The sequence below is a fragment of the Nyctibius grandis genome, chromosome 1 (assembly GCF_013368605.1).
Source record: "Nyctibius grandis isolate bNycGra1 chromosome 1, bNycGra1.pri, whole genome shotgun sequence".
Lineage (NCBI taxonomy): Eukaryota > Metazoa > Chordata > Aves > Nyctibiiformes > Nyctibiidae > Nyctibius > Nyctibius grandis.
In genome coordinates this window covers 128,095,704-128,120,388 of record NC_090658.1, presented here as the reverse complement: position 1 = coordinate 128,120,388, position 24,685 = coordinate 128,095,704, and the positions used below count along the sequence as shown (strand labels likewise).

The 24,685-nt window shown below is 39.9% G+C and overlaps 1 protein-coding gene across 1 annotated transcript in view; it reads left to right on the top strand.

Moving 5' to 3' along the window:
- LOC137666628 (cysteine-rich venom protein-like) overlaps positions 1-24,251 on the top strand; it is a 51,831-nt gene extending 27,580 nt beyond the window's left edge. The window contains exon 8 of the mRNA XM_068406759.1: positions 24,124-24,251. Coding sequence (XP_068262860.1) covers positions 24,124-24,251 — 128 coding nt within the window. The remainder of the gene's footprint in view (positions 1-24,123) is intronic.
- Positions 24,252-24,685: the final 434 nt, after the last annotated feature.

The window sequence follows — 24,685 nt, the reverse complement described above, 5'->3', positions numbered from 1 at the left end:
TTCATTGCTCACCACTTGTTTATAAGCCTTAAAAGAAAAATGACAAGCATCTTCATAGAATCATAGACTGGTTTGGGTTGGAAGGGACCTTAAAGATCATCTAGTTTCAACTCCCCTGACATGGGCAGGGACACCTTTCCACCAGACCAGGTTGCTCCAAGCCCCATCTAACCTGGCCTTGAACACTGCCAGGGAGGGGGCAGCCACAGCTTCTCTGGGCAACCTGTGCCAGTGTCTCACTACCCTGCAGTGTAGTCTCACCACTTATCTTCTATAAGGAAAAAATATTAAGCAGGGTACTTCAGATTAAAATGACAAATCTCCAAGGGCTCCTAAAGATACTGTCATCACCCCATGAAGAAAGCAGCACAAGCCAAGACTGTAATTTCACTTGCACTGTCATGAAACTGTCCTATAGTGATACAGCTGTCCCTACTGGGAGCGGGTCTGTATCTGTATTAGTATAACGAATCTCTGTCAGTATAAAGCTTTTCTGTCTGCGTGTCAATGTGTGAAGATTTGAAACTGTGATCAGATATCACACCCTGAGCAAATCTACTGAACTCGTACAAAAACTTGCAGGGTTGGGCTTGTAAACAGGTGGAAAACCTCTGTCATGACATCCATGCAGCCGTATCCTCAGATTAGCCATCCTAATGAGTGCCAGGAAAACTGCTGTGTGTGCAGAGTGTGTCCATAGACATCTTGCTCTGCCCGGGAAGGTGATGGATGGCTGCTATCCATCAGAGGGCAACAGGACACCATGCTCACAGGAAAATTACTTTCTGGAGCTGCTTACTAGTGGGAATACTCAGCAGTGCTGGGCCTAGGTTTTACCCTGTGTGCTTGGTCATTCCTGTGGGCTGGAGGGGAAGATGTGCATGCAAAGTGCTTCTTTATGCCAGCTGCCCAGATGTAACATCCCACCTGTGCTACAACTAATGGTCAGTGCAAAAACTCCACTTAGGCTGGAAGTGGTCCTCTAAGCCATTCTGGAGGATCCACCACATTGAACTGAAGCATATATCACAGCTGGCTGTGCTTTGGACAGGGTCCCCGTGGAATGGGTCAGGGAAGGATCTCTGATTTGCTGCCCCACGGTGCCCTGCAAAGAAGCCTCTCTCTACAGATGGAGTCTGGGATGGCTCACTGGGCATATTAAGTACAGATGATGTGAATATCCCCTCTCAAGGCCAGGCTGGGGCTTTGAGCAACCTGGTCTAGTGGAAAGGTGTCCCTGCCTGTGGCAGGGGGGTTGGAACTAGATGATCTTTAAGGTCCCTTCCAACCCAAACCATTCTATGAGTCTATGATTCTATGATTCATTTGCCCCTTTGGCTTGGACAAGGGCAAAAGGAAAGGGAGACCTTAAAAGAATATTTGGACTGTATAGGTTTACCAAATCAGCCACCTCCTCCACTTCACAAGAAACTTCAGCTGGCTTAACTGTCCTTGCACATCTGACTTGATGCACAGCTTTGGCAACCAGCTGAACATCCTCACCCTCACCAGTGAACTGTTCCTCCTGCAAACATGGAGGTGACGGCAAGAGCAAATCAGTTTATATAGTGTCATTCATCTGTCAAAATTATTGCCACTGGATGCCACCGAATCAAAGTTGCTTAGCCAGCTTGCGATAGAAAAGTACTTATATAAATATATGTGCAAATAGTCTGAGCTTTGAATTTCACACTCAGAATGAGTATAATCCTGTCACTCTGCAAGCCCAGCTGTGAGCTTCCTCCAGACGCGTGCCAGGGTTCAGCTGCCCGTGTTCCCGATATCCATGGCCCAAATGCATATCTTTGACTCTCATTGCTGGGAAAACACATAGGGAAAGTTTGCAGAAAGACAGCAAAGTAAAAACAGAGAGAGAGGAAGTACTGTTAAGATAGGGTTGTTAGTAGCTCAACAATTTGAAAAGGAAAACATCAACATGGAAATGTATAAAGTGCTAAAAGAAAAAAAAAAAAAAGAAGAAAAAAGCCAGGGATGCAAATCAGGAGCTAGTTGAGAATCACCAGGCTTTTGGTGAGTCATCAGAGCCATCAGGGTCCACAGAGCTGGTAGAAGTTGATGTCTCAGCATCACTGAGGATGCAGTCCAAGGAGCTGGGGAGGCCAACGAGCCCCCTCGGTGCCTGCCCCACCAGCAAAGATTTTGCGTACTCATGAGCCTGTTAGCCTCAAAGGTTGTCAGACTATAGCCAGCTTTGCATATGATAAAAATCGTATAAAGCAATAAATGAATGCTTTATATTTTGTATCTCTTACTTGAACAGTTTGTGCCTGATTGAAGATGCCAGAGCAAATGGACTCAAGAGAGAGGTCATAACACAAGATATGACTGAACAAAGAACTGGGAAGCTGGAGGCATCCACTGAACCTCCCTCCAAACTGCCTGACCCTCACCTTAGTCCACACATTTGACCAATATTGTCACTATGCATGGTTTTCCCTGTGTTTGCTCAGGCCTTTCACACAAGAGTAAGGGATAAAGAAAGAAAAAGATTTAGGAAAGAAAATCAAGGAAAGGAGTTCTGATTTTCTCTTAAACTCAGGCTTTCAGATGATGACATTCTTTTAAGGTAAATATACATTAACTTGTTTATTTTATAAGCTGAACAGGGCTTGTGATTTGTTGCTTAACACTAAAAGTATTCTTGGAGTGGATGAAGAAATGCCCTGGTTGTACAACATGGAATATAAAGAAAAATTACTTTGGCAAACAGAAAGTTTCCTGGTAAACACTCTTTGGCTCTGTGCGAGCAGTATGTCACTGACTCAAAGTGTTTGCTTTCCACAGAGCAAAGGACAAGCAAGACAAAAGTCCGTGAGACTGTAATCTGCAGATCTGTCATATGAGAATAAACAATGTAAAAGCTTTTTTCTATTTCTTTTTTTTAGTAAAGCTACACAGGTATGAGGGTAACCCAGGTAGCGAAATTTAAATACCTAGTCATATACAGGGGAAATACAATAAGTCTCCATGTAAATTGTCTTCACTACAATAGAAGATAGGATAAATCCATCTGCAAGATTAAAGATAGCAGAGAGATGACAGAAGTGTAGTCAAGTCTGATGAATTTCATCACTGATACTTAAGAAACTAATTGAACAAATCTTTGAACCATGAACAACCAACTTCATGAAGGCAACCACCTCATGGAAGAAGTGATTTAGAGCTTTGGGAAGATGAATATGGAACTTCTGCTTACATAGGGAACTAAAGGAGGGTTTCAATCATTGGCCTGGTTTGATCCATGGAAAAATGCTTGATCAAATATTGAAAAAGCAATCCATAAAGACTTTGCTGATAACAAAACACATCTAATATTTCAAATTTCCATCAAGAAAGCCAGTGAGTTGAAGAGGCCTCATGGTAGCTAAGTCCTTAAAAGGAAACTTACGTTTCCCTTTACGTACACAAAGCAGAAATGTGAAACAAGCTACTCTGCTGCTCTGGTATGCAAACTATTGGCACATAAGATAAGAACCTGCTTGTGTTCAACTGGAGCTCGGCAGAAGAATCAAGGCTAAAGTAGAATAATTATATCAACTGACTGGATACGGTAAAGAAAATACAACCAGCATGAACTGGAAAATGACAGGCGTGTTTCGGATTGCAATAGCACTCATGCCTACCACATCAGTAATACCATATAATGGCAAGATTGCCTAGGGAATGTTATCAGAAATATCAGGTTTTGGATACACTAGAAGCAAAACTAGGATCAAAGAGGGAAATGTAATTAGGAAAGGACTGCTTATTTGAGAGTCATTTTAGAAGACAAAATGGGGTGCAAGGACAATGAAAAGCTGGGCTCAACCTCTGAAAAACGGAAAATAAAGAAGAAAATCAAAGAACAATAGTAAATGAATCTTCTGGTAACAAGAGTGTGGACATCTACAGACATCAGTGATGCCAACCTGTGTACCTGAGTCCACCAAGACAGTTGAGGGTTCCCCATTGGACAACATATTTTATAGAATCATAGAATCATAGAATGGCTTGGATTGGAAGGGACCTTAAAGATCACCTAGTTCCAACTCCCCTGACATGGGGTAGGGACACCTTCTCACTACACCAGGTTGCTCAAAGCCCCATCCAACCTAACCTTGAACACTGCCAGGGAGGGGACATCCACAGCTTCTCTGGGGAACATGGTCCAGTGTCTCACCACCCTCACAGGAAAGAATTTCTTCCTAATATATAGTCTAAACCTACCCTCTTTCAGTTTAAAACCGTTACCCCTCGTCCTATCACTCCATGCCCTTGTAAAAAGTCCCTCTCCAGCTTTCCTCTAGGCCCCTTCAGGTACTGGAAGGCTGATCTAAAGTCTCCCTGGAGCCTTCTCTTCTCCAAGCTGAACAAGTCCAACTGTTTCAGCCTTTCTTGAATTGTAATTTAATAGTGGATCTAGATCTTAAATTAGATTTAAGAGCTATAACTAATAGTTATATAGTTGCACATGTTTTGTTCTGGGATGTATTATCCACCTTCCTGTTAGTACGACCTATAAGTTAATTATTTCACTCTGTTCACCATCAGTGAGTCCTAAGTTGAAGTACTAATATTCCAAAGAAATTTATAATATATCGTTATGCAAATATTAGTACAGAGATGACTCAGTACATAACAACTATACTGTACTTTCTGGAATTCCTCGCACAGCTTTTTAGAAAGCTGTGAGTTCAAATTTATGCTGGGCTAAGTAATTTACATGGTAACTTAAAATATTACATGACTGCAGTAAGCAAGAAAGTGGATTCTTTCTTGCAGATATTTGAAATTTTCATTGTTTTTCCTACTGGATATTTACAGCTGTAATAATCCCAGTAGTACCATTTCTCCATCTAGAGCAATGCCTTACCTCATGCAATGGGAATTTTAGTGAAGATATATTTGGCCCACACAATGTATCAAGACCATCCTCAGTTTCTCAAGCTGATTGTGAGACTGATAATGTTCAGAAAAAAGATAACAGGAAGCAGTCAGAGTAACTAGAACTAAGTGATTTATTTATTCTTCCTTTTTGAGGAGGAAGGAGTAACCAGACCAACATGAATAGATGGTCAGAATAAAATACAACGTGCAATGTAACAATAATCAATGACAGAGTTCTGGATGGCTCATACACTGTAGTGCGTATTTCCCAAAAGAGATTATCTGTAAGTGGATATTTCTCCTTCATAAAGTAACAATCCTTAAAAAAATTACAGGATAAATAAGAAAAAGGGAAAAAATCAGCGAGTATCTGTAGCAGAAAGCTACAGCCAAAGCTTTAAAATTTCACCAAAATGCTTTAAATATCAGTGTTAGCTTTTTAATTACACTTGACAAAGGAAGCCTGAAAAAGTCACCATCCTGAGACTCCCATAGCTGCTCTTAAGTGCTTCCAAAAAACAGTTGTATACCTTCTCTATATTTTGCATCCAGTGCATTGTTTCCCCAAGATTGTGAGAAGGTGCTTTGACAAAATGCTTAAAATAATTGGATCGAAGTTATTTTTCAGATCCGGATAGAGACTGTTCCTTTCTCCTACCAGACCTTTACAAATGCTTGCATCAATCCTATTCCCAAACGTCTCTCACCACAGATGAACTGAAAGCTGTCCAGAGTTGTACTATAATGAAGTACTCTCAAAGAGAAGTATGAATGTGAAGCATTATTGAAAAAGAGCACAAGGATCTGTAATCAGGCGATACCCTAACCTGTTAATTATGGTGTCAAACTGTGACTGTAAAAACTAAATAAAACATAGAAATGTCTATTGAAGAATCTCTTTAGGAGAGGCAAATTTAAAATTAAAGCTCAGACTTTGGAAATGAAGCATTTGATCATGTAAAGGTGAATAAAATAATTGTTACTCTTCTGGTGCTCTTCCTGCAACTCAACCAGGGACCTAGAGGTGGAACTTCATTTGAAATAAATAAATACAACCTTTTCTTTCCCATTTTCTCCAACACATTAGGAAAAAAATAAAAATTCAGACTGGATCACTCCATTCAGTTGGGAACAAGGTGCTTAATTCAGGACATTTATGGGAAAATCAGAGACAAAGAGAAGTGTAAGTAGTGCTTGGATCTCCATCTCTTTCACAGTTAGTAGCTACATGAATAAAATACTTTTCTCACTGTGTAGGAAACTTGGATGGATGCCTCTCTTGTCTGTGCTGAAGCACAAGTGCCTCCTGGAAGAGTGCCCTAATCATCATGTCAACAGGGATTTGGAGTGACTTGCACTCATGAATACGCCCTCTTTATCCCCTCTTCTCCTTCTTCCCAATGACTTCTGGAAGTGATTAAGATGGCTAAATATAAGTGTCTAATGCCGTATTAGATGACCCAGTGCCTATAATACCTCTGTGTGGGGCTGACAGGTGGTTTGTGAGAGACCCACACCCTTCTGGAATAGAAGGAAGAGGTCCCTCCTTGGCAGTGTTTAAGGCCAGGTTTGATGGGGCTTTGAGCAACCTGGTCTAGTGGAAGATGTCTCTGCCCATGGCAGGGGGGTTGGAACGAGATGATTTTTAAGGTGTCTTCCAACCCAAACCATTCTGTGGTTCTATGATTCTATGAATTCAACAGCTGTGGTGCCCTTCAATGGCCCTGTTTTGTAGCTGACCTTGCTTTGAGTATACCTGTATCTTACTTTTACATGGTTCTTTTTTTACATTCCATTTCTTTCTCATCCTCCTCACTAATTCCTGCTTACCATATTTTGTATTAAGGTTCTACCATGTCCCGACATGTACCAGGCAAACCAAATAGGAAGATAGTCTGTTCCAGTTTTGATAGCAAGAAAATACAGCAGAATGTCAGAACACAGGACAAAGATGGCAACTTAAACCAGACATGGTCAGTAAATGCATTTGCTTCTTGAATAGCAGGTGAAATCAGGCCCACATCTCTGAACGCAATTGTTCCGAGCAAGATGAATTTATTCGGATAGACATAATCTATGTCTATCCATCAGTCACACAAGGAAAACAGAAGGCTGGCAGTCCTTGTTTACTATGCTTTTAAAACAATTTCTGGCTGCTGCAAGTTTGGTTTTGCATGATTTTTTTCTCTCTACAGATTCATTTTGGGATATCTGGTCCAAACTAAACTTCCTCATAAATAACAGATACTTCCAGTTTGTTACACTCCATTGCTGAATAGTAGGAGGTGAGATTCACCTGATTCTACAAGGTCAGCTTTTCCAAAAAACTGCTCTGTGTTCCTCTCCTTGGTGGAGCTAGATCAATGAAGACAATAGAGCTTGATGCACAATAAACCTGCTGAAATGTAGATATCTTAGCATGAAAGAAGTCTCTCCCAAGACACCCCTCATTATCTCATCTAAGCATTTAATTCAGTTGGGAGTCCACAACCACCTGAGATGCCCTAGAGTATCCCACCAGGGCTCTAGTTACAATTTGGAAGGGCTCAGGTCTTCAATATGTCCTTTGTAACATCTTTAGCACTTCAAGAGTGTCTTGCATATCTTGTTTTATATGGAATGGTGACAAGTGCCTCCATACAGGCTGCTGCATTTAGACTTAGGTCTCCACTAACCTAGAAGATCACCTTCCCTCTGTTGGGATAACTAGCTGAGATGTAGAAACCTACATTTTAGATACCCTCTTTTAGTTAGACACAACTATATTTTATGACTTCTTTCAAAAGAGTCTATTAATTGATTTATGAAGAAATGTGTATATTTGCTTTTCCCCGCCTTGAACATAGAAAAGCACTAACGTAAGCATATGTGCTTAGATATCGTTGATACTAGTGTGAATAACTGGATACTGTTCAATAGCAGAAACCTGTAAAAGATGTGTATCAGTTTAAGCCAGGAAATATTTTTTTCTTACCAATTATTTTTTGCAGTTCATTACGGAACAGGGTGTTCCAGGTTCTGCTTCCTGCACTATGTGTACATTTTCTATCAGATCATGTCTCTCTAAAAGGGAAAAACAGTACAGGATGCAGAAGCCAGAAATCTATGCCTCCCTTTTCCCAGGGCCTTTTTCATGCAATTAAATAGTCCTCCTGCCTTTTTTTTCTTCTAGCCCTATATTTCCTGCATGTCAGACTGTGGAATGGGTCAGCTTCGGTGAGGTGTGTGGAAAGCCCTCTCAGTCAAGACATGCTGTGAATGGGTATGTAATATGCCCTCTGGTTATGTAGGTTAGATTCAACTTTTATCAAGTAGTTTCCCATTTCAGAGTGCTATAACCTCTACGCTATTACAAAAAAGGTGAGAAGCCGCTCCACAAACAAGCTTGGCTGTGGCCAAATCCAGTTTGTTCAGTAATTATTATGAGTCAAACTGCAATTAATCAGCAATATCATTTCCAAATGACTCTTCGTGCTGGGATGATGTGATTTTAAATGGAGATTTATCTTAATACTTCTTTTCAGTGCTCCAAATGGTTCTCATTTGCTTACTGCAACCAGTCCAATAGAATGGTCCATGCTGGACTCACTGACTCACAAATCCAATTTTCCTGTTTTCTTCTACATTTTAACATGCTTTTCAGTCTCAGCAAGTTCAAGATATTTTTTAACCAACTGGACACTGTTACAAGAAGAACAACCTTCTTTCTGCGCCACCTACAACACCTCTGATACACTCTTATGTCAAGTGACTGAAAAAGGAAAAAAGGGGAAACATAACCCCCGTCTTCAAGAAGGGGAAAAAGGAAGACCCAGGGAACTACAGGCCAATCAGTCTCACCTCTGTGCCTGGGAAAATCATGGAGCAGATCCTCCTGGAAACTATACTGAGGCACACAGAAATCAAGGAGGTGATTGGTGACAGACAACATGGTTTCACCAAGGGCAAATCATGCCTGACAAATCTGGTGGCCTTCTACGACGGGGTTACAGCACTGGTGGATAGGGGAATAGCAACTGATGTCATCTACCTGGACTTGTGCAAAGCATTTGACACTGTCCTTCATGACATCCTTGTCTCTAAATTGGAGAGACAAGGACTTGACGGATGGACCACTCGGTGGATAAGGAATTGGCTGGAAGGTCTCACTCAAAGAGTTACTGTCAACGGCTCAATGTCCAAGGGGACACCAGTGATGAGTGGCGTTCCTCAGGGGTTGGTATTGGGACTGGTGCTGTTTAACATCTTTGTCAACGACATGGGCAGTGGGATGGAGTGCTCCCTCAGAAAGTTTGCCACTGACACCAAGCTGTGTGGTGCGGTCGGCGCGCTGGAGGGGAGGGATGCCATCCAGAGGGACCTTGACCAGCTTGAGCTGGTGCAAACCGCAAGAAGTTCAACAAGGCCAAGTGCAAGGTTCTGCATGTGGGTCAGGGCAGTCCCAAGCATAAATACAGGCTGGGCAGAAAGGGGATTGAAAGCAGCCCTGAGGAGAAGGACTTGGGGGTGATGGTTGATGAGAAGCTCAACATGAGCCGTCAGTGTGCGCTCGCAGTCCAGAAGGCCAACCGTAATCTGGGCTACATCAAAAGCAGCATGGCCAGCAGGTCGAGGGAGGGGATTCTGCCCCTCTACTTCGCTCTCCTGAGACTCTACCTGCAGTGCTGCATTCAGCTCTGGGGCGCCCAACATAAGAAGGACATGGAGCTGTTGGAATGAGTCCAGAAGAGGGCCACGAAGATGATCAGAGGGCTGGAGCACCTCTGCTCTGGAGACAGGCTGAGAGAGTTGGGGCTGTTCAGCCGGGAGAAGAGAAGGCTCTGGGGAGAACTTTTAGCAGCCTTCCAGTACCTGAAGGGGGCTACAGGAAAGCTGGAGAGGAACTTTTCACAAGGGCGTGGAGTGATAGGATGAGGGGTAACGGTTTTAAACTGAAAGAGGATAGATTTAGATTAGCTATTAGGAAGAAATTCTTTCCTGTGAGGGTGGTGAGACACTGGACCATGTTGCCCAGAGAAGCTGTGGATGCCCCCTCCCTGGCAGTGTTCAAGGCCAGGCTGGATGGGGCTTTGAGCAACCTGGTCTAATGAAAGGTGTCCCTGCCTGTGGCAGCAGGTTGGAACTAGATGATCTTTAAGGTCCCTTCCAACCCAAACCATTCTGTGATTCTATGATTCTATGTAGTGCATGAGAAGGCTAAAATGCTTATATATGGAATGAATTTAGAGCTGACACTTTTTTAAAGAATCCATGGCAAATGTCCCCACATTGTCGTCACTGTTGTGAGATTAGAGAAACACCTTTTCCCAGCAAATACATGTAGCAAACAGAAAGGCATTAATGAAAAACTTCAGTTTGTGTAGCCTGTTTTACACAGAGGTAGTTATGACTGAAGTCATTAACCATGTAAACTGAAGCTGAGCTCTTAAACCAATTTTTATCCACGTGTAAGAAACAAATATCTCCAGATCATCATTATATTTGAGTTATCTGTGAGAGTTTGGAGTCTGTATTACTTTGTGTCTTTCACTATTATCAGAAGGAAAGGGATGTATTTTTCATTTTTTTTTTTTTTTTTTAAAAAATCACTCATTAAATCACTTATATCAAAAGTCAGTTTGGATTCTGAGAAATAATGTTATTGTTTGCTTGCTTTGTTTCCTGTTGGCCAGATTATGTCAAATAATAGATTTGTTTTAAAACATCAGCTGGGCGTAACTATGTTTTGTTTGGTTGCATCAGACTTTCACATAACTGAAAAAAAAGTGTTGTTCCATATGAGGTTTCCATACAGAAGTCCTGTGTATTCACTTTCTTTGTATCTTTCCATACTATTGTTAGCATTCACTTACAACAGGCATTGGTTTATTTGTTTTATGGGAGAGATGTGATTGAAGGGATGGAGCTTATCTGCCTCATTGACCTGTATCTGATAGTTTCTCTTATTCTAATCTAACATTTTAAATGCATTAGATATATTGCTTCCTAAAGGTGACTTTAAAAGTGGTTTTTAGCAATTTACAAGAAAGTGATATGAAAAAGATGAGCTCAAATGCAAGTGCTTTCACTATTGAGTTGTCCCAGGAGTTAGAATGACTCCAGAGTCATTCTATTCTGGAGCCAGATCCTTGTCCTGTGGTATAGATTTAGAAAATATTTCTAATGAATTATAGATTTAGAAAATGTTTCTAACAAATTACTAGATCTAAACTGTAGCTGAAGTGTCAATCTGTATACAGTTAAAAAAGAAGAATGCTACACTTTTACATTGCTCAGCTTTGCCACATTTCAACAGAGAAGATTGAAGAGCATGAACACATGCACATGTTGAGCTTTGATACAAAAAGTGTATGATTTTAGTAGCTGAATCATTTGCTACTCTCTTTTGGACTTTATGCAAATAACTTTCACCCCGCAAAGATATTTCCTCCTGCAATTTTGTATGTTAGACTTTAAGAGCAGTTTTTGAATGGTAAACTAGAAAGGAATGAAGTTTATTATCCAAGGAAACCACGAATTCTCCTTGCTGCAAACTTTTAAGAACCATGTAGAAAAACAACTGTCAGGCACAGCCTTTTTATAACAGCTCCTGTTCTGGGGGCAGAAGAGAGGGAATCGGTCTCTCAAAGTTTCTGGTTGACAATTTTTTTAATTATTCCATTATACTGTGCTTATGCAAAGTTACTGTTGGTTCATTTAGTTTTTGGGATTTTTTTCATAACCAAGGAAAAAAAAACACTAAACAATATCCCTCAGCACCACATCTACTCGTCTTTTAAATACCTCCAGGGATGGTGACTCCACCACTTCCCTGGGCAGCCTGTTCTACTGCTGGTCAAATATGAGTCTATGTTATTTGGCTAATCTCTCACTTCTTATAATCACCACATTAGGAAATTCCCACTGAGTATGTGTTAATTTGCTAGTTTTATTGAATAAATGTTTGACTACCAGATTTGAAGCAGGATTCACTTCCCTTACACTGGCTGTCGAGAAGTTCAACATCTACTCCAAACTCATTATCTAAACTCCTAGTAGTCAGTGGATGGGGCAGGTGTAACCAATAGGTCACTCTTTCCGTTGGAAGTCACAGATCTCAGGTACATGGGTTGAATTAAGAGCACATGAGGTAAGAGCTAAGCACACTAACAAGCTGTCCCACCATGCCCCTTCTACATGCTTCCTCTTTGTGGGAGGGGACGAGATGCTTCTAGATGTTTCAGCACAGGGATATTATTTTTTCTAAACTCTGCTGCTTCTGCAAAGGTCCAGATTTCTCACGCAAATGGAGACAGCACTGACTGCAATGCACAGATTGTAGTCATTGCTGCTAACCTCCTGCTAGTACCTATCCTTTGGACCACAGCTAAATTATGGAAGTATTCATCCTGAAGCAAAAAATACGAGCCTAGATCCTCCACAAGGGATTTACCACGTTAAAGGAATTAAACTTTTGGTGGTACCCAGATGACAGAGTGATTGCCTTGGTGATTGCTCTAAGTCTTCTTTCATGGCACTATGGAGCTTCAAATGACTGTCTACAACTACCTGAAAGGAGGTCGTAGCAAGGCAGGTGTTGGTCTTTTCTCCCAGGTAACGAGTGATAGGATGAGAGGAAACAGCCTCAGGTAGTGCCAGGGGAGGTTTAGACTGGATATCAGGAAAAATTTCTTCACTGAAAGGGTTATCAAACATTGGAACAGGCTGCCCAGCAAAATGGTTGAGTCATCATCCCTGGAGGGATTTAAAAGAGGTGTCGATGTGGTGCTGAGGGACATGGTTTAGTGGTGGGCTTGGTAGTGCTGGGTTAATGGTTGGACTCAATGATCTTAAAGGTCCTTTCCAACCGAAACGATTCTGAGGCTATAAAAAAAAGATTCTTTTGTTTTTTATTAACAATATTTTTTTTCAAGTAACAATATGCTAGGTTTATTATAAGTTTCTGAATTCAGTTGTGAAGCCATCATTCTTTTAAAAGAGTTTATTTCTAACCGAGAATCAGACTAGTACTTCAGAACAGATGTTTTGTCAGACAAATCAAAATTGTATGGGAAATTAGAGGATTTAATCTGGCTAGTCCTTGCAAGTAGTGGGAGTGACTAACATGATTACGCTGGCAATTTTCTCTCTTATTTTATTAATTGCCAGGATGACTGGCCTCTATCTTTGAAAAAAAAGAAAAACCTGCCACTCTATATTTTCCTCTCCTGTGCTCTATTTCTAGGGTGCTGATGTCTTTAAGAAAAAATGTAAAAGTAATGAACTTCTATTTACAAGTCACAAAAGGTTAAAAATCTCTCTTTTCTTTTCAAAGCAAGGGACCAGAAAATTCAGAAACACTTCCTTCCTATTTTGTAAGCTATATAGAAATATAGTTAACTATTAAAACTGTTTATGACATGATTCGTCTGTGGCAGAAGTGAGTAGTTATTGAAATAACACTGCCTCAGGTAACCACAGTCAGACACAGTGTGTGCTTAGTCTACAACTTCACTTGTTGAGAATTTCCTTCCTACTGGCCAGAGAGCAAATAACCTGAACAATATTTATTCACAGTAGATTTAAACTTACAAGTCAGTCAGATTATATTATGTGCATAAGCATACAAAGCTCAGTAGCAACCACTAGAAGGACAAGAGCAAACAATCTCACGATTGAGCAGAAGTCTCTTTCCAAATCTAACTAGGTGATGGTTTGTGTCTTTCTCAGCTGCTCCTCATCCCTCACCACTGCAGATCTGATTAAGCCATGTTCAGCAGAGGCTTAAACTCAGTGGTCAAGTCAACACAGCCCAGCAAACAAGGAGCAGTCATACTGCCAGTCTGCAGGTCTGCCTCTGACAACTGACCTGAAAAAATCACCTGTAGGCAACGGTGCCTCAAGTGTCTCTTTTGTAAAGCGAAAGCAAATTTCAACCCTTAAAGAATGCAGCTGTGCCACAGTGGGCAGCGATCTAATCAGTACATCTGCTTGGAATGAAAGATGGTGGAGAAAAACTGTGGTGAGTAGTTTGCTCTCCAAAGACTGGGGGCACCATTGAATGGTGTGTTTCTCTAAGGAGTGTGGATTTGCTCTATCAACTGTCCATGCTGGCTGAACATATGCCTCCTCCCGTTAAAAAATGATGGTGTGGTATTATAATGGTGCTGTAGTCAAAATTTCCAATTTGCAAGTCATCTATGCCCAGCATCTCAAAACCCTGGTAGTCCAATAGCCTTCAAAGATACTCATAGCTTCTGCATTTATATGCCTTGCCTTTGCCCAGGCGAGTTTTTTTTTGTGGCATCTACCCCCATCTGACAGTAACTGTTTGAGTTATTACCCTGTTGGTTATCTCCCTAATAATAATTCTAACCTGCATCTGGAGTGGAAGGTAAGTTGGGTTGTGTGGAGGAAATTAGTAATGTTCCTTTTCGCAAACCAAAGTTAGCTAAATAGATCAGGTCTGCAACGTGTTTTGTACAGCTAAGAAAAAGATCTATGAAAAGCCTGAACCACATAGAACAGCGTGAATTTAATCAAAGGCATTAGTTCAGCTGTTATTACCTTCAGTGGAACAGAAGAATTGAAGAAACTGGAATTTTGCTTTCATTGCTTGAGCTCAAATCAAGTTCTTGTAGTTCAGGTTTATATAATGGCTGGAAGAAGAGCTTCCACAGTAAAAGCTCTCAAGCTGATTTTTTTTTTAAAGAACTTTCCATAGATTTATCTTTAAAAAAATAAATACATTTGCAGAATCCTGTGGAATTAATTTCTAATTTTTTTTAAATTAAATTACTCCACCCTTTCAGGTAATCCACATGGGAACTGATATGCTAATTGCTCTTTGTACCATGGTCCCGGATGTCAGTTTTATTAATATTTGTTTTCTTTCCAATTATTTTACCCATAGACCATGAATTGTAGCATATCTGACAGACATTCTTTATGGAACAAATGGATTTCACTATTTAAACAGGTGTGGCAAGCTTTAAAAAAATACTTGCAGTAGTATTATTTCATTTTAACAATACAAATAAAGCTCAGGTGACTGTGGCAAATTAATGAAAATTATTGAGTACAGTGGATGGGGTGAAATAATGGAACTATATCCCAGGACTTTGAGTATCTGGAGGTGATGGACTGCCTCCCCTCACAGTCAATAGAGATACAGTCTTAATAACTATGGTAGGCAGTTTATTAGGTTTTCTGATGGTGATAACCCTGGTCTCATCAAAGCTGTCACAAGCACTTCAGATAAAAAAGCACCCTTGCCCTTATCTCAGAACATGGAGAGATGTGGGAGACCTTATCACGAGCAACTTCCCATAGTGCTGCCCGCTATACAAATAAAGAACAAAAGCAGCTCTGTTAGAAAGGAATTATAATCCAATATTAAAATGCTGGCAACAGCATATAGCTGCAGAAATACTGCAGAAAATAGGAAACTATGAAACAACATTGAGTCGTACTATGGACAGCAACCTCCACCCAGCATAACGAAAATGGTGCTCGGTGTGCAAGTCATCACAGCAAAGGCAAGGACGAGGAAGGGAACTGCAAGAAAAGAATGAGGAGATGTGCAGGTGCTTTATGCCTTCTGAAAGCCAACAGGCAGCACGGAAGGAAGCAAGACACGTGTTTAAATAGAGCAGAGTTGAGCACTGAACACTTGTCAAAGCTGACTTTGTGATATTACCTTGTAAACGAGTGGAAGCAAAGGTTCTGCAAAAAGGAAAGGTGAGATGAGTGATGCTGCGCTGAAGCAAAAAGGCAAACACATGCCACACATCTCTTCAGACTAAAGGGGGAAGATGTACATGTGTGTAGCCCTTCTGCAAGTAGGTTACTCTTGAGCAACACATGGGGTGAATTGTGTGTACAATAATGCCTAGGGCCACAGCCTTTTGGCCTCAGTGAGCTAAGGCAATATAAATTTTATTTAACAAATGGAAGCTCAGGAACCACTTGGAAGAAAATATCACTGTGTTGCCCAGTGTGCAGGTCATTCTGTGCATGGCTATGAAGGGAGTTGCCAACTTATGTCTCTGCCTCAAAATATTTATTCCACTCTTTTGCCAGAGCCAGAAAAGACAATTGCAAAGCAACCATCCCTGAACTTGAGCTTTCATTTTGTGGAAACAACATCAGCACTGCAGCTTGCTGATCAGACTACAAGTATTTTGGCAAAGTCAAAGCCAAAGTGTTGCAAAGGGACAGGCCTTTTCTCTCTTTCCTTGCCCTGGAGACAAGGAAAAAAAAAAAAAAAAAAAAAGTCAGAACAGTGCAATTGGATTGGTTCATTTTCAGTCACCTGTTCCTTAAGAAAAGTTCTTTCTTCTAAATGGTGCAGCCCCAATCTGACATCATTTATCGGCAATAAATATTGACAAGGAAAGAGAAGGGAACGCATATATATACACAACCCTAGAGTGAGGAGAGCCTCTCACTCCTGCCACTCTTCCTGAGATACAGAAGGATTCTGGCTGGGCAAAGGTAATGTATGCAGAATTTAATTTCAGTATTAGAGATTTTATCCATAGAGTCACTTGGTCAGTATTGACTGGGCGCTGTACTACAAAGGCTAATGTAGGTAATATCTTAGTTGTACCAAATGTGATAATTAAAAGAAAATGTCTGCTTACAATAATCCCAGAGGAAGAATTTAAAAATAAGTTATATCTTCTGCTTAGAAAGCACACCTTTGACCCATGAGGGGTAAGAAATGTCTTCAGTGAAGTCTAATTCCCATATTACTTTAGATCAAAAGGTAACACTTTAACTCACTTGCTTCGTTCTTCAGATGTGAACATAAATTAATCCATTTTGCAGAGTGTGGTCAATCATGGGAAAGGCTTTTCTAATGTCATTTGAATTATTTTTATGTTGAATTTATTTCACTTGAATATTGGGCTATACCAGTACAGCTGAACTCAGAATTTTGATGTCTAGAAATGTTAACTATCTGAGCAAGATTTTCGGTATATATGTTATTAAAATGTCTATTATATCTTATAGTATGCAGTAAGATGATTGCATTTTCTTAAGCAGACTGAATATTTTTTACAAAATGAAAGTTAAAGATGTAAGCTCAGAGAAGGTAGAAAAAACTTATATCAAAGTAATTAAAAAGACAAATATTCCCACTCTTCCAAACTTTCAAACCTGCTATGCCCTGAAAGCTTTATCAGCTGGCAGGAAAAGAAGCTCTGCTGAGGAGTAAAGCGCCAGGACTAAACACGAAAAGCCTGGACTGTATTTTTCAAATAGAAGTTTGTTTCTAGCTTTTTAGCTATAGATTTTTTTTACATTCGATCAAATTTGCATGAAATGTCCAGTTTTCAAGCAGAGCTACCTAAAAGTGCACTGCTAGCATTTGTCTTTTCAGAAGCATAGAAGTGATTTAGTGGATTGAATACTATTGACATGGAAGGATAATTGTATCTGGGAACTGTCGTCTTTTGACTTAGAAAGTAATGCCAAATACTTTTACTCCAAGGGACAGATTTGCTTCTACAGTCTGACAATCAAAGATGTGGAGTGGTATTTTAATCAAGTTTAATTCTGGAGCTAGGAAATGTTTTATGTTTCCAGCTGCAGTACTTATCTGGGCAGTCCCAGAAAGGTCTTGTTTCTGCATGTAAGGACAAGATAACTCCTCGGTGGCCAAAGACATCCCTTCAGTTTAAGAATTTATTCTTCATTAATATGAGATCCTTGCCTCTACCTCAAAGCTAGATGCTGGCAAAAGCATCGTTACATCAAGCCCTTTACCATGACATTATACACTGTGACATGTATGTTGGAATACTCCTACTGCAAACTAGTGTGGAATACTCGTAAAATGTGAACACACAAAGAAAGATGTTTGAAAAACTCCATACTTTCTGGTATTCTGGCAGGCCTTTCCCAGGTCCTCTGTCCAGGGTTGAATTTTAGTTGGAAATTTAGCCCCAAATGAGGGTTATAAGTGGACCTGCTTGTGCCCAGTTAGAGACCACAAGGTATAGAACTTGGTTCTCAGTGAAGATTAAAGTATTGGAGCTGCTGCACTATTTGCAGAAGAGTCAGACCAAAGCATCTGAGAAGAAAACTAACACTCTTTCTGGACTGCCATCATTATCCTTTTTATCATTATCATTATTTTCCTTATAATGAGCAGCAATTTCTGACGCCGCAGGTGTAGGCTGACTCACTCACACAGGACTAGATAGCAAGTAAATCCACTGACATAAATCAGGAACATAAACCCAACATAAATAAAAGGGAGATCAGATCAAAAATCTGGATGCAATTTCAGGTGTTAAGCAATGAACAGAATACGAATAAAGCTATAAATGCTCTTTCCAAGTCATCATTCTAGGAACAAGAAATATTGATTCTACTCAGTAAAAGAAGAATGAAATGTAAGTTTCCAGGACCCTGGTAATTTGCTCTAAATTCTTTGAGATGTGAATCCATCCTTCAGTTCCTGAAAGAAGGAAAAGCTCTCTGCAGCCTTTCTTGACTCATTCTTCTCACCTAACATGAACATGTTTATTTAATTACTTAGCAGAGATGGATTGGTGGCTTATTTATATATTCATGGTTTTAACAGGTGTTATGCCAATAGTTTCCCTATCAAGCAGGATTTCCTAGATCTCTAACGCTGACCTGTACTGCTCACGCTGTGGATTTTTCTCAGAGGCCAGTTCTAAGGTTTATTATATCTGACAATTTTTATTACGTCTATTTTCCTTGCTTGCTTCAGTCTGTTTTAAGGTAACCTCTTGAGCTCAATGTTACTCTTCCTCGGGATTTTGCCACACCTTTACTCTTTACCAACCAAGAAGACATGATTTCCTGTATATCTTCAATAATATAAAGATAAATAACCTTTGCTTCTTCTGATGTGTAGAAAAAATATCCCATGAATATGAGTGAATTTCAAACTCTGTGTGCACATACTGTGCTATTTGCTTCCATAAGGTATCTTGGCAGCCAGAGGGCAAGAGCCAATATTATTTCCTGAAGGTTTTGTTTATGTCAAGGTGTCAGATGTAACTTGAGGGTGATCACTACCATTTGCTTGAGCCATTATGATGCTGATTTAATGAGGAAACAGGGAGCAGGAAAGAAATGGAGACGACTGTTGATGTGTTCAGTGCTCTACTCCAAAATACCAGTTCCCAGTACGGATGATGCTTGCTTGAGCAGGACACTGCTGTCACCCTACTGAACAAATTAATGGCCTTTTTTTAATACAAGGAGGCAAAGACGAAGGAAATGCTGCAAATTCAAGATATCTTGAATAGAGAAGTCAAGAGGGGGTTGATCCATCTGTTACAAGAAACATGCAACTTTACATTACGTACGGTCCCTGCTTCAATGCAAGGTGGAGTCTTCTCTCTGTACAATATAGTGGTGCCCATGCACCATCATACACTCGTTTGCACAGTTTCAGCACATCCAGCTGTAATAGGCATCAGCTAAAATAATCTTCTGTGTGGCAGGCTTGACTTTGCAACAGTTTTGTGTGTTGCTCATATACTACATTGCACCACAAACTTCATGCAACAGAGATTAATGGATTTTGGGTTTTGTTTTTTCTCTGTAGAAATGGATCTACTAACTGCAATCATTTTCCTGGCTGCTTTGCTACACCAATCTGATGGACAGGTAGGAGCATTCATGTATGCAAGAGAGTCATATCTAAGCACATTGTATAGATATCTGACATGGCATAGTCTGGTCTAGTGATCTCTAGAGCTTTACAATTCAAGGTTGAAATTATTGTTAACATATTAATATAACACAATGAAGATGAATTCTAATCTTTTTTATTAAGATATTTCTTCCGCCTGTCAAAATATTCTTCTTTTCACAAGACTAATTTTGAATGTGAACTATTTATCAAGATCTCCTCTTACAGAATGAGAAGAAATAATTACTTCTGATAACTGGAACCTTTGTTCTTATTGTTTTCCAGCTTTTTCAGTATAAACGATTTTTCAGACCCTCCTTTCCTAATTTTAAGTTTCAAAACCAAAACCAGATCCTTAAGCAACACAACGAAATAAGGAGATCTGTATTTCCCACGGCCAGGAACATGCTGAAGATGGTAAGTTATGCATTGCAACTAGCCTGCTTTCCACATCATTAGCAGAAGACTGTAGCCTTCTAAACAACGCACAATCAGTGAACAGAGAGGGCAGGAAAAGTGCTCTGGGATTGAGATGAAGAAATCAGAACTTTATCCCTTTGTTTCTTCAGGCTTCATGCTTAATTTTGCACACCTTGATGCTGCAAGCACTTGTAAAATCATTTCAAACATCTTGGGACTGGACCCAAGTGCTATTTGAAACTTCTCTCCTAACCAACATGTCTTAGTTTCTCCACTCAGAAAAACTCGATTAAGCAACATAGGAACTGTTCCATGCCTAGGGTTATTTGCCTACAGGAACCATAAACACAGGTTTGCCCCAACCACATGTATTTGTTGCTGTCAAACCTACGTTAACGTAGCTTGCACAGTGAATCACAAGTTCTTGCCTTATGTTTGTCCATTGCAATAGACAGCAACTGCAAGCCTTTCCATGGAAATCATTTAAACCAGGGTTAAGGTACAAAATGCAGTGATGACTCTCAGATTATGGATAACACTCTTTAGTCTGTGGGATAAGCAGCTCCCTTAGAAGAAGAGAAACACATACCCTGGATGAAGGGAAGAATACGTAAAGCAAAGGTGGAGCAGGAGCACGAGCAGCAGCATGCTTCTGAATTGAACACTGTCAGGGGGGGCAAAAAAGACCTAGATCTGCATAACCATTTGTCTTCAGCTGAGCTGGCTTTGCCCATCACTGCTCCTGCCCCTGTCACCCATGCTGTTCTTTGTTATCCCTATCCCATGAGCAGATAAGCTGGTCAGTGCTTTATGGTTAAGTCTGCACAGTGAGACTTGTAAATATTCCCCAGGTTCGAAGTCCAGCTGGTGTCTATCACTGCATCTCAGCTGCACCTGGGCTGAAAATCAGTCTTATAGCATTTAGTGCGCTGCACTCTGCAAAGTTAACTCAGACACAAAACCAAAAGAAAGCAACAGTGTGTTATGAAATGCCTATTAATCAGGACCATCTGGAGATCAGGACCGAGTGATACTGTGCAGAATAACCTGCTCTGCAAACTTTGAGAGTTGAAAAAATGGGGTCTCCGTGCCCCAGTGGTGTAAACTGACACTACTCCTCTGCTTTCTGTTGAGGCCCACAGGAGCATTCAGTGCACAGCGCCCAAGTCCCTCCCCATTTTTTTTTCTTCTCATGGACTGCACTAATTTATCTGTGACCTGGATACTTCTTCCTTTGTGTCTTTCAGGTGTGGAGTGAGAAAGCTGCCAGAAATGCCCAGAAATGGGCAAATAGGTGTGAGATGAAAATCAGTCCAAGAGAACAGAGAATCATTAATGGTACATGACATATACGGAGCCTAAGCTGATGGGTTAATGACAATTTGCAGATGACCCCTGTGCATGTGAACTAGAAATAAGGATAACTTTTAATCTCTTGTAGAATATATTTTTAGGATTATTAAACACAAAAACATCATCTTTGTCAGATAAATACCCTGAAACACAAACTGTTGGAACTTGAAAGAGAGGGATGCTATGTACTTGCCCTATTTTTGTACCTTTCTTTAAGTGTCCGCTTTTGGCTCCTGCTGGAGACAAGACAGCACAATAGACGACTGTTAGTATAACTGACATTTTGTAGTGAAATAAGTATCTGTCACTGAAAGCTCACCAAAATCAGAGTAACATTACCTGCAGCTTTCATAGGATCAGATGTACTGTGCTCTTAAAATCACAGGACAAATAGGTTAGCATTGTAGAGATTTTTTTAGTATGTAACTACACCACCTCTGTCCTACCTCCCACCCTACAGCTTGCTTCTCTCCCAAGTAATAAAATAGACTTACTTCTACTTCAGGTGTCACCTGCGGTGAGAATATATTATTATCATCTAACCCAAGGACATGGACTGATGCAATTAAAGTCTGGCAGAGTCAGTCATCCAATTTCAAGTACGGATTTGGAGCAACCGCGAATAATGTCAATATCGACAGCTATACCCAGGTATGGAGAATTGAAACAAACTGCAATGATATGCTAGAATTACAGGAGTACACTCAAGGGAGCTGAGAGATATTTATCATCAGAAAAAATAATTATCACTGTCGTCAAACCATTATCTATCATTCACACTCTGATCCAAAGTTAAATGATAAATTAAACACCTTTTTCATCTAATCCTGAGGCAATGGAAAGAGTATTTTGGAAGAGCTGTCCAGAAGAGAAATATTATTCTGCAGAAGAAAAAAATTCAATACCTTCAATTTAGAAATAAATATTTTCTATATGAGGATTGAAATACCTGATCGAGAAATGTCAAAGCAAAATATCTATGACGAAAATATTTGAATTTAAACTTTAGTGCCCTGCCAGATACCGTGTCCAAACCATTTTGAAACCGGACGACATGGTAAACTCATTTTCCTATTTATTCTTTCTGACAGCTAAACTGTAAATTTAAAAGTTAAATAGACAAAACTAAAAAAAGGTTATGTTCTGGTTCTGCTATTTTGTGAGCTCATTGATAAGAATTCAATTAAACATGACTCTGAAATAATGTGTTTTTTTTGATTCTACAGCTGATCTGGTACAACAGTCACCAGATTGGATGTGCAGTTGCCTACTGTCCTAGGAGCCAATTCAACTACTTTTATGTTTGCCGATACTGCCCTTCGTACGTAGTGCCTTTTTACTCATTTAAGATGTGATAACTATGGATATGTTTTCAAAAACTCCTGCGGTCCATTGGTCATGTGTAGGATAAAATTATTACAGTTTATTTTAACCATTTATAATTTTGAAAACACCGATGTGAATTGTGGGTTTAACGTCAGGTTAAATACTAATATTTATTTTATTTCACATTGAAGCAGATATTAGGGAAATTTTAGCATATAAACAAAGGAAGGTTTATCTCTGTCAGAATAAGGCATCATGCACAAATCATCCTATAACATTGTCCACAAACAAGAAAGTCAGATGCAAAGTGAAAGCCGACAGCAAACGAATATTCACAGAGGTAAAGAGCACATCTGAAACAGACGCATGTTGGAAGGCGTCTGCTGAGTTTGTTTCCTTATACTCCACAATCACTTGATAGCCATTAGCAAACCAGAACTAGGAAGCACGTAAAATTTTTTTTAAACTGATAATGCTATACAAATGCAAATAATTGATTAATTTTCTTTCTCTAAACTTTATTGTCCCTCTTATTTAAAATCAAAGCTCTTGTATTCTACAAATATCTGAAACTAAAACATGACTGTCTATGAAAATAATTTTACCCAAAACCTTCTGGATGCCTTTCATTGTGATAGCATAAACTCCTGTTAATGGCTCAGAGATGCATTTTGACCTTGTTTTGTCTTGTATTTCTTTCACATTTCAGAGGAAATAACGCAATGCAAAGAGCTACACCTTACAGAAGCGGACCGAAATGTGCAGACTGTCCTGGCCACTGTGACAGAGGGCTTTGCAGTAAGTGAATGCATCCTCCTCCTTACAACAAACAGCTCATAACCTCAGATAATATTGTTGTTCCTTTGTAGCATTTTACTTTTTCATACTTCCCTCTCGCTAATCTGGAGGAAAGATCCTAGAACTGGCCCTTTCATTTCCCCCCAGAAATAACAGTGGTTAAATATCCCACCAGAACAGGCACAACCTTGAGCAGGGGGGTTGGACCAGATGACCTCCAGAGGTCCCTTCCAACCTCAGCCATCCTCCAATAATGGGTAAATTGTGTTGCTATTGAGCAATGGGTGTGTTATCACACCGTCAATCTTCTGCTGCCCTATTCTGGAAAGCTCTAGACAGAAATGTCTTGATTTACATCCATATCTAAGGGCATGAACAGATTGTCAGGCATCATACATCCGTATGTATGTGAAGATCTGCACAGGCCCTTGGGTTCTGCAGATTTCCATGTAGAGCAAGTCAAAACATACATACAAATAGATGGGAACTGTAAGATACCACCTTTCTGCCTGCGTTCCCTTTTCTATATTATTCAAGCAATTTTAACAGCAGAGCAAAAGTACAAAGACTATATAGACGTGAAAATTTGGAATTTTTGGAAAATGCAGAAGTATCAGACCAGGACTTGGTTTTCAATTAATATTTCATGTTTTTATTTCTCTTTTTTTGTAATTTAGCCAATCCTTGCAGACATCAAGACTTCTTCGGACACTGCAGGAACCTGAAAACCTTGTTTGGCTGTAACCATTCACTGGTGAAGGAGAAGTGTCCAGCTACCTGTAGATGCATGACTCAAATCATATAATGTCCTGGTGGATGTCATTATAGCTGCTGTGAGACTTACTCGTTAGGAAAGAGTAGAACTCACTGGGAAATAATTTCACTTGCAGTGCATCAGCTCAGATTGACCTATAGGTAACATTTTTTTTCTGAAATCTCACCATTACTTCAGTGCTAAATAAGTCGAGTAGCGCAAAATAACCCCTGATGTTATTTTAGACTTTGTAGAAATCATGCTTAAGCTACTAATATGTTACTTTGTGGTTTTCTTTGCAGTGGATCTTCCACAAATTCATTCCTTTTTAATGGGAATCACACTTTTAAGACACTTTAGTTTTTTTGCAAAATGTGTTAAATGCCACTTAACTTTCTTCTGTTACCTTTTCTTCGATTATCAATGGAATATATTCCTGCTAAATAAATGCATGATTTACCATCAGTTCACAAACAGAGCTCTTG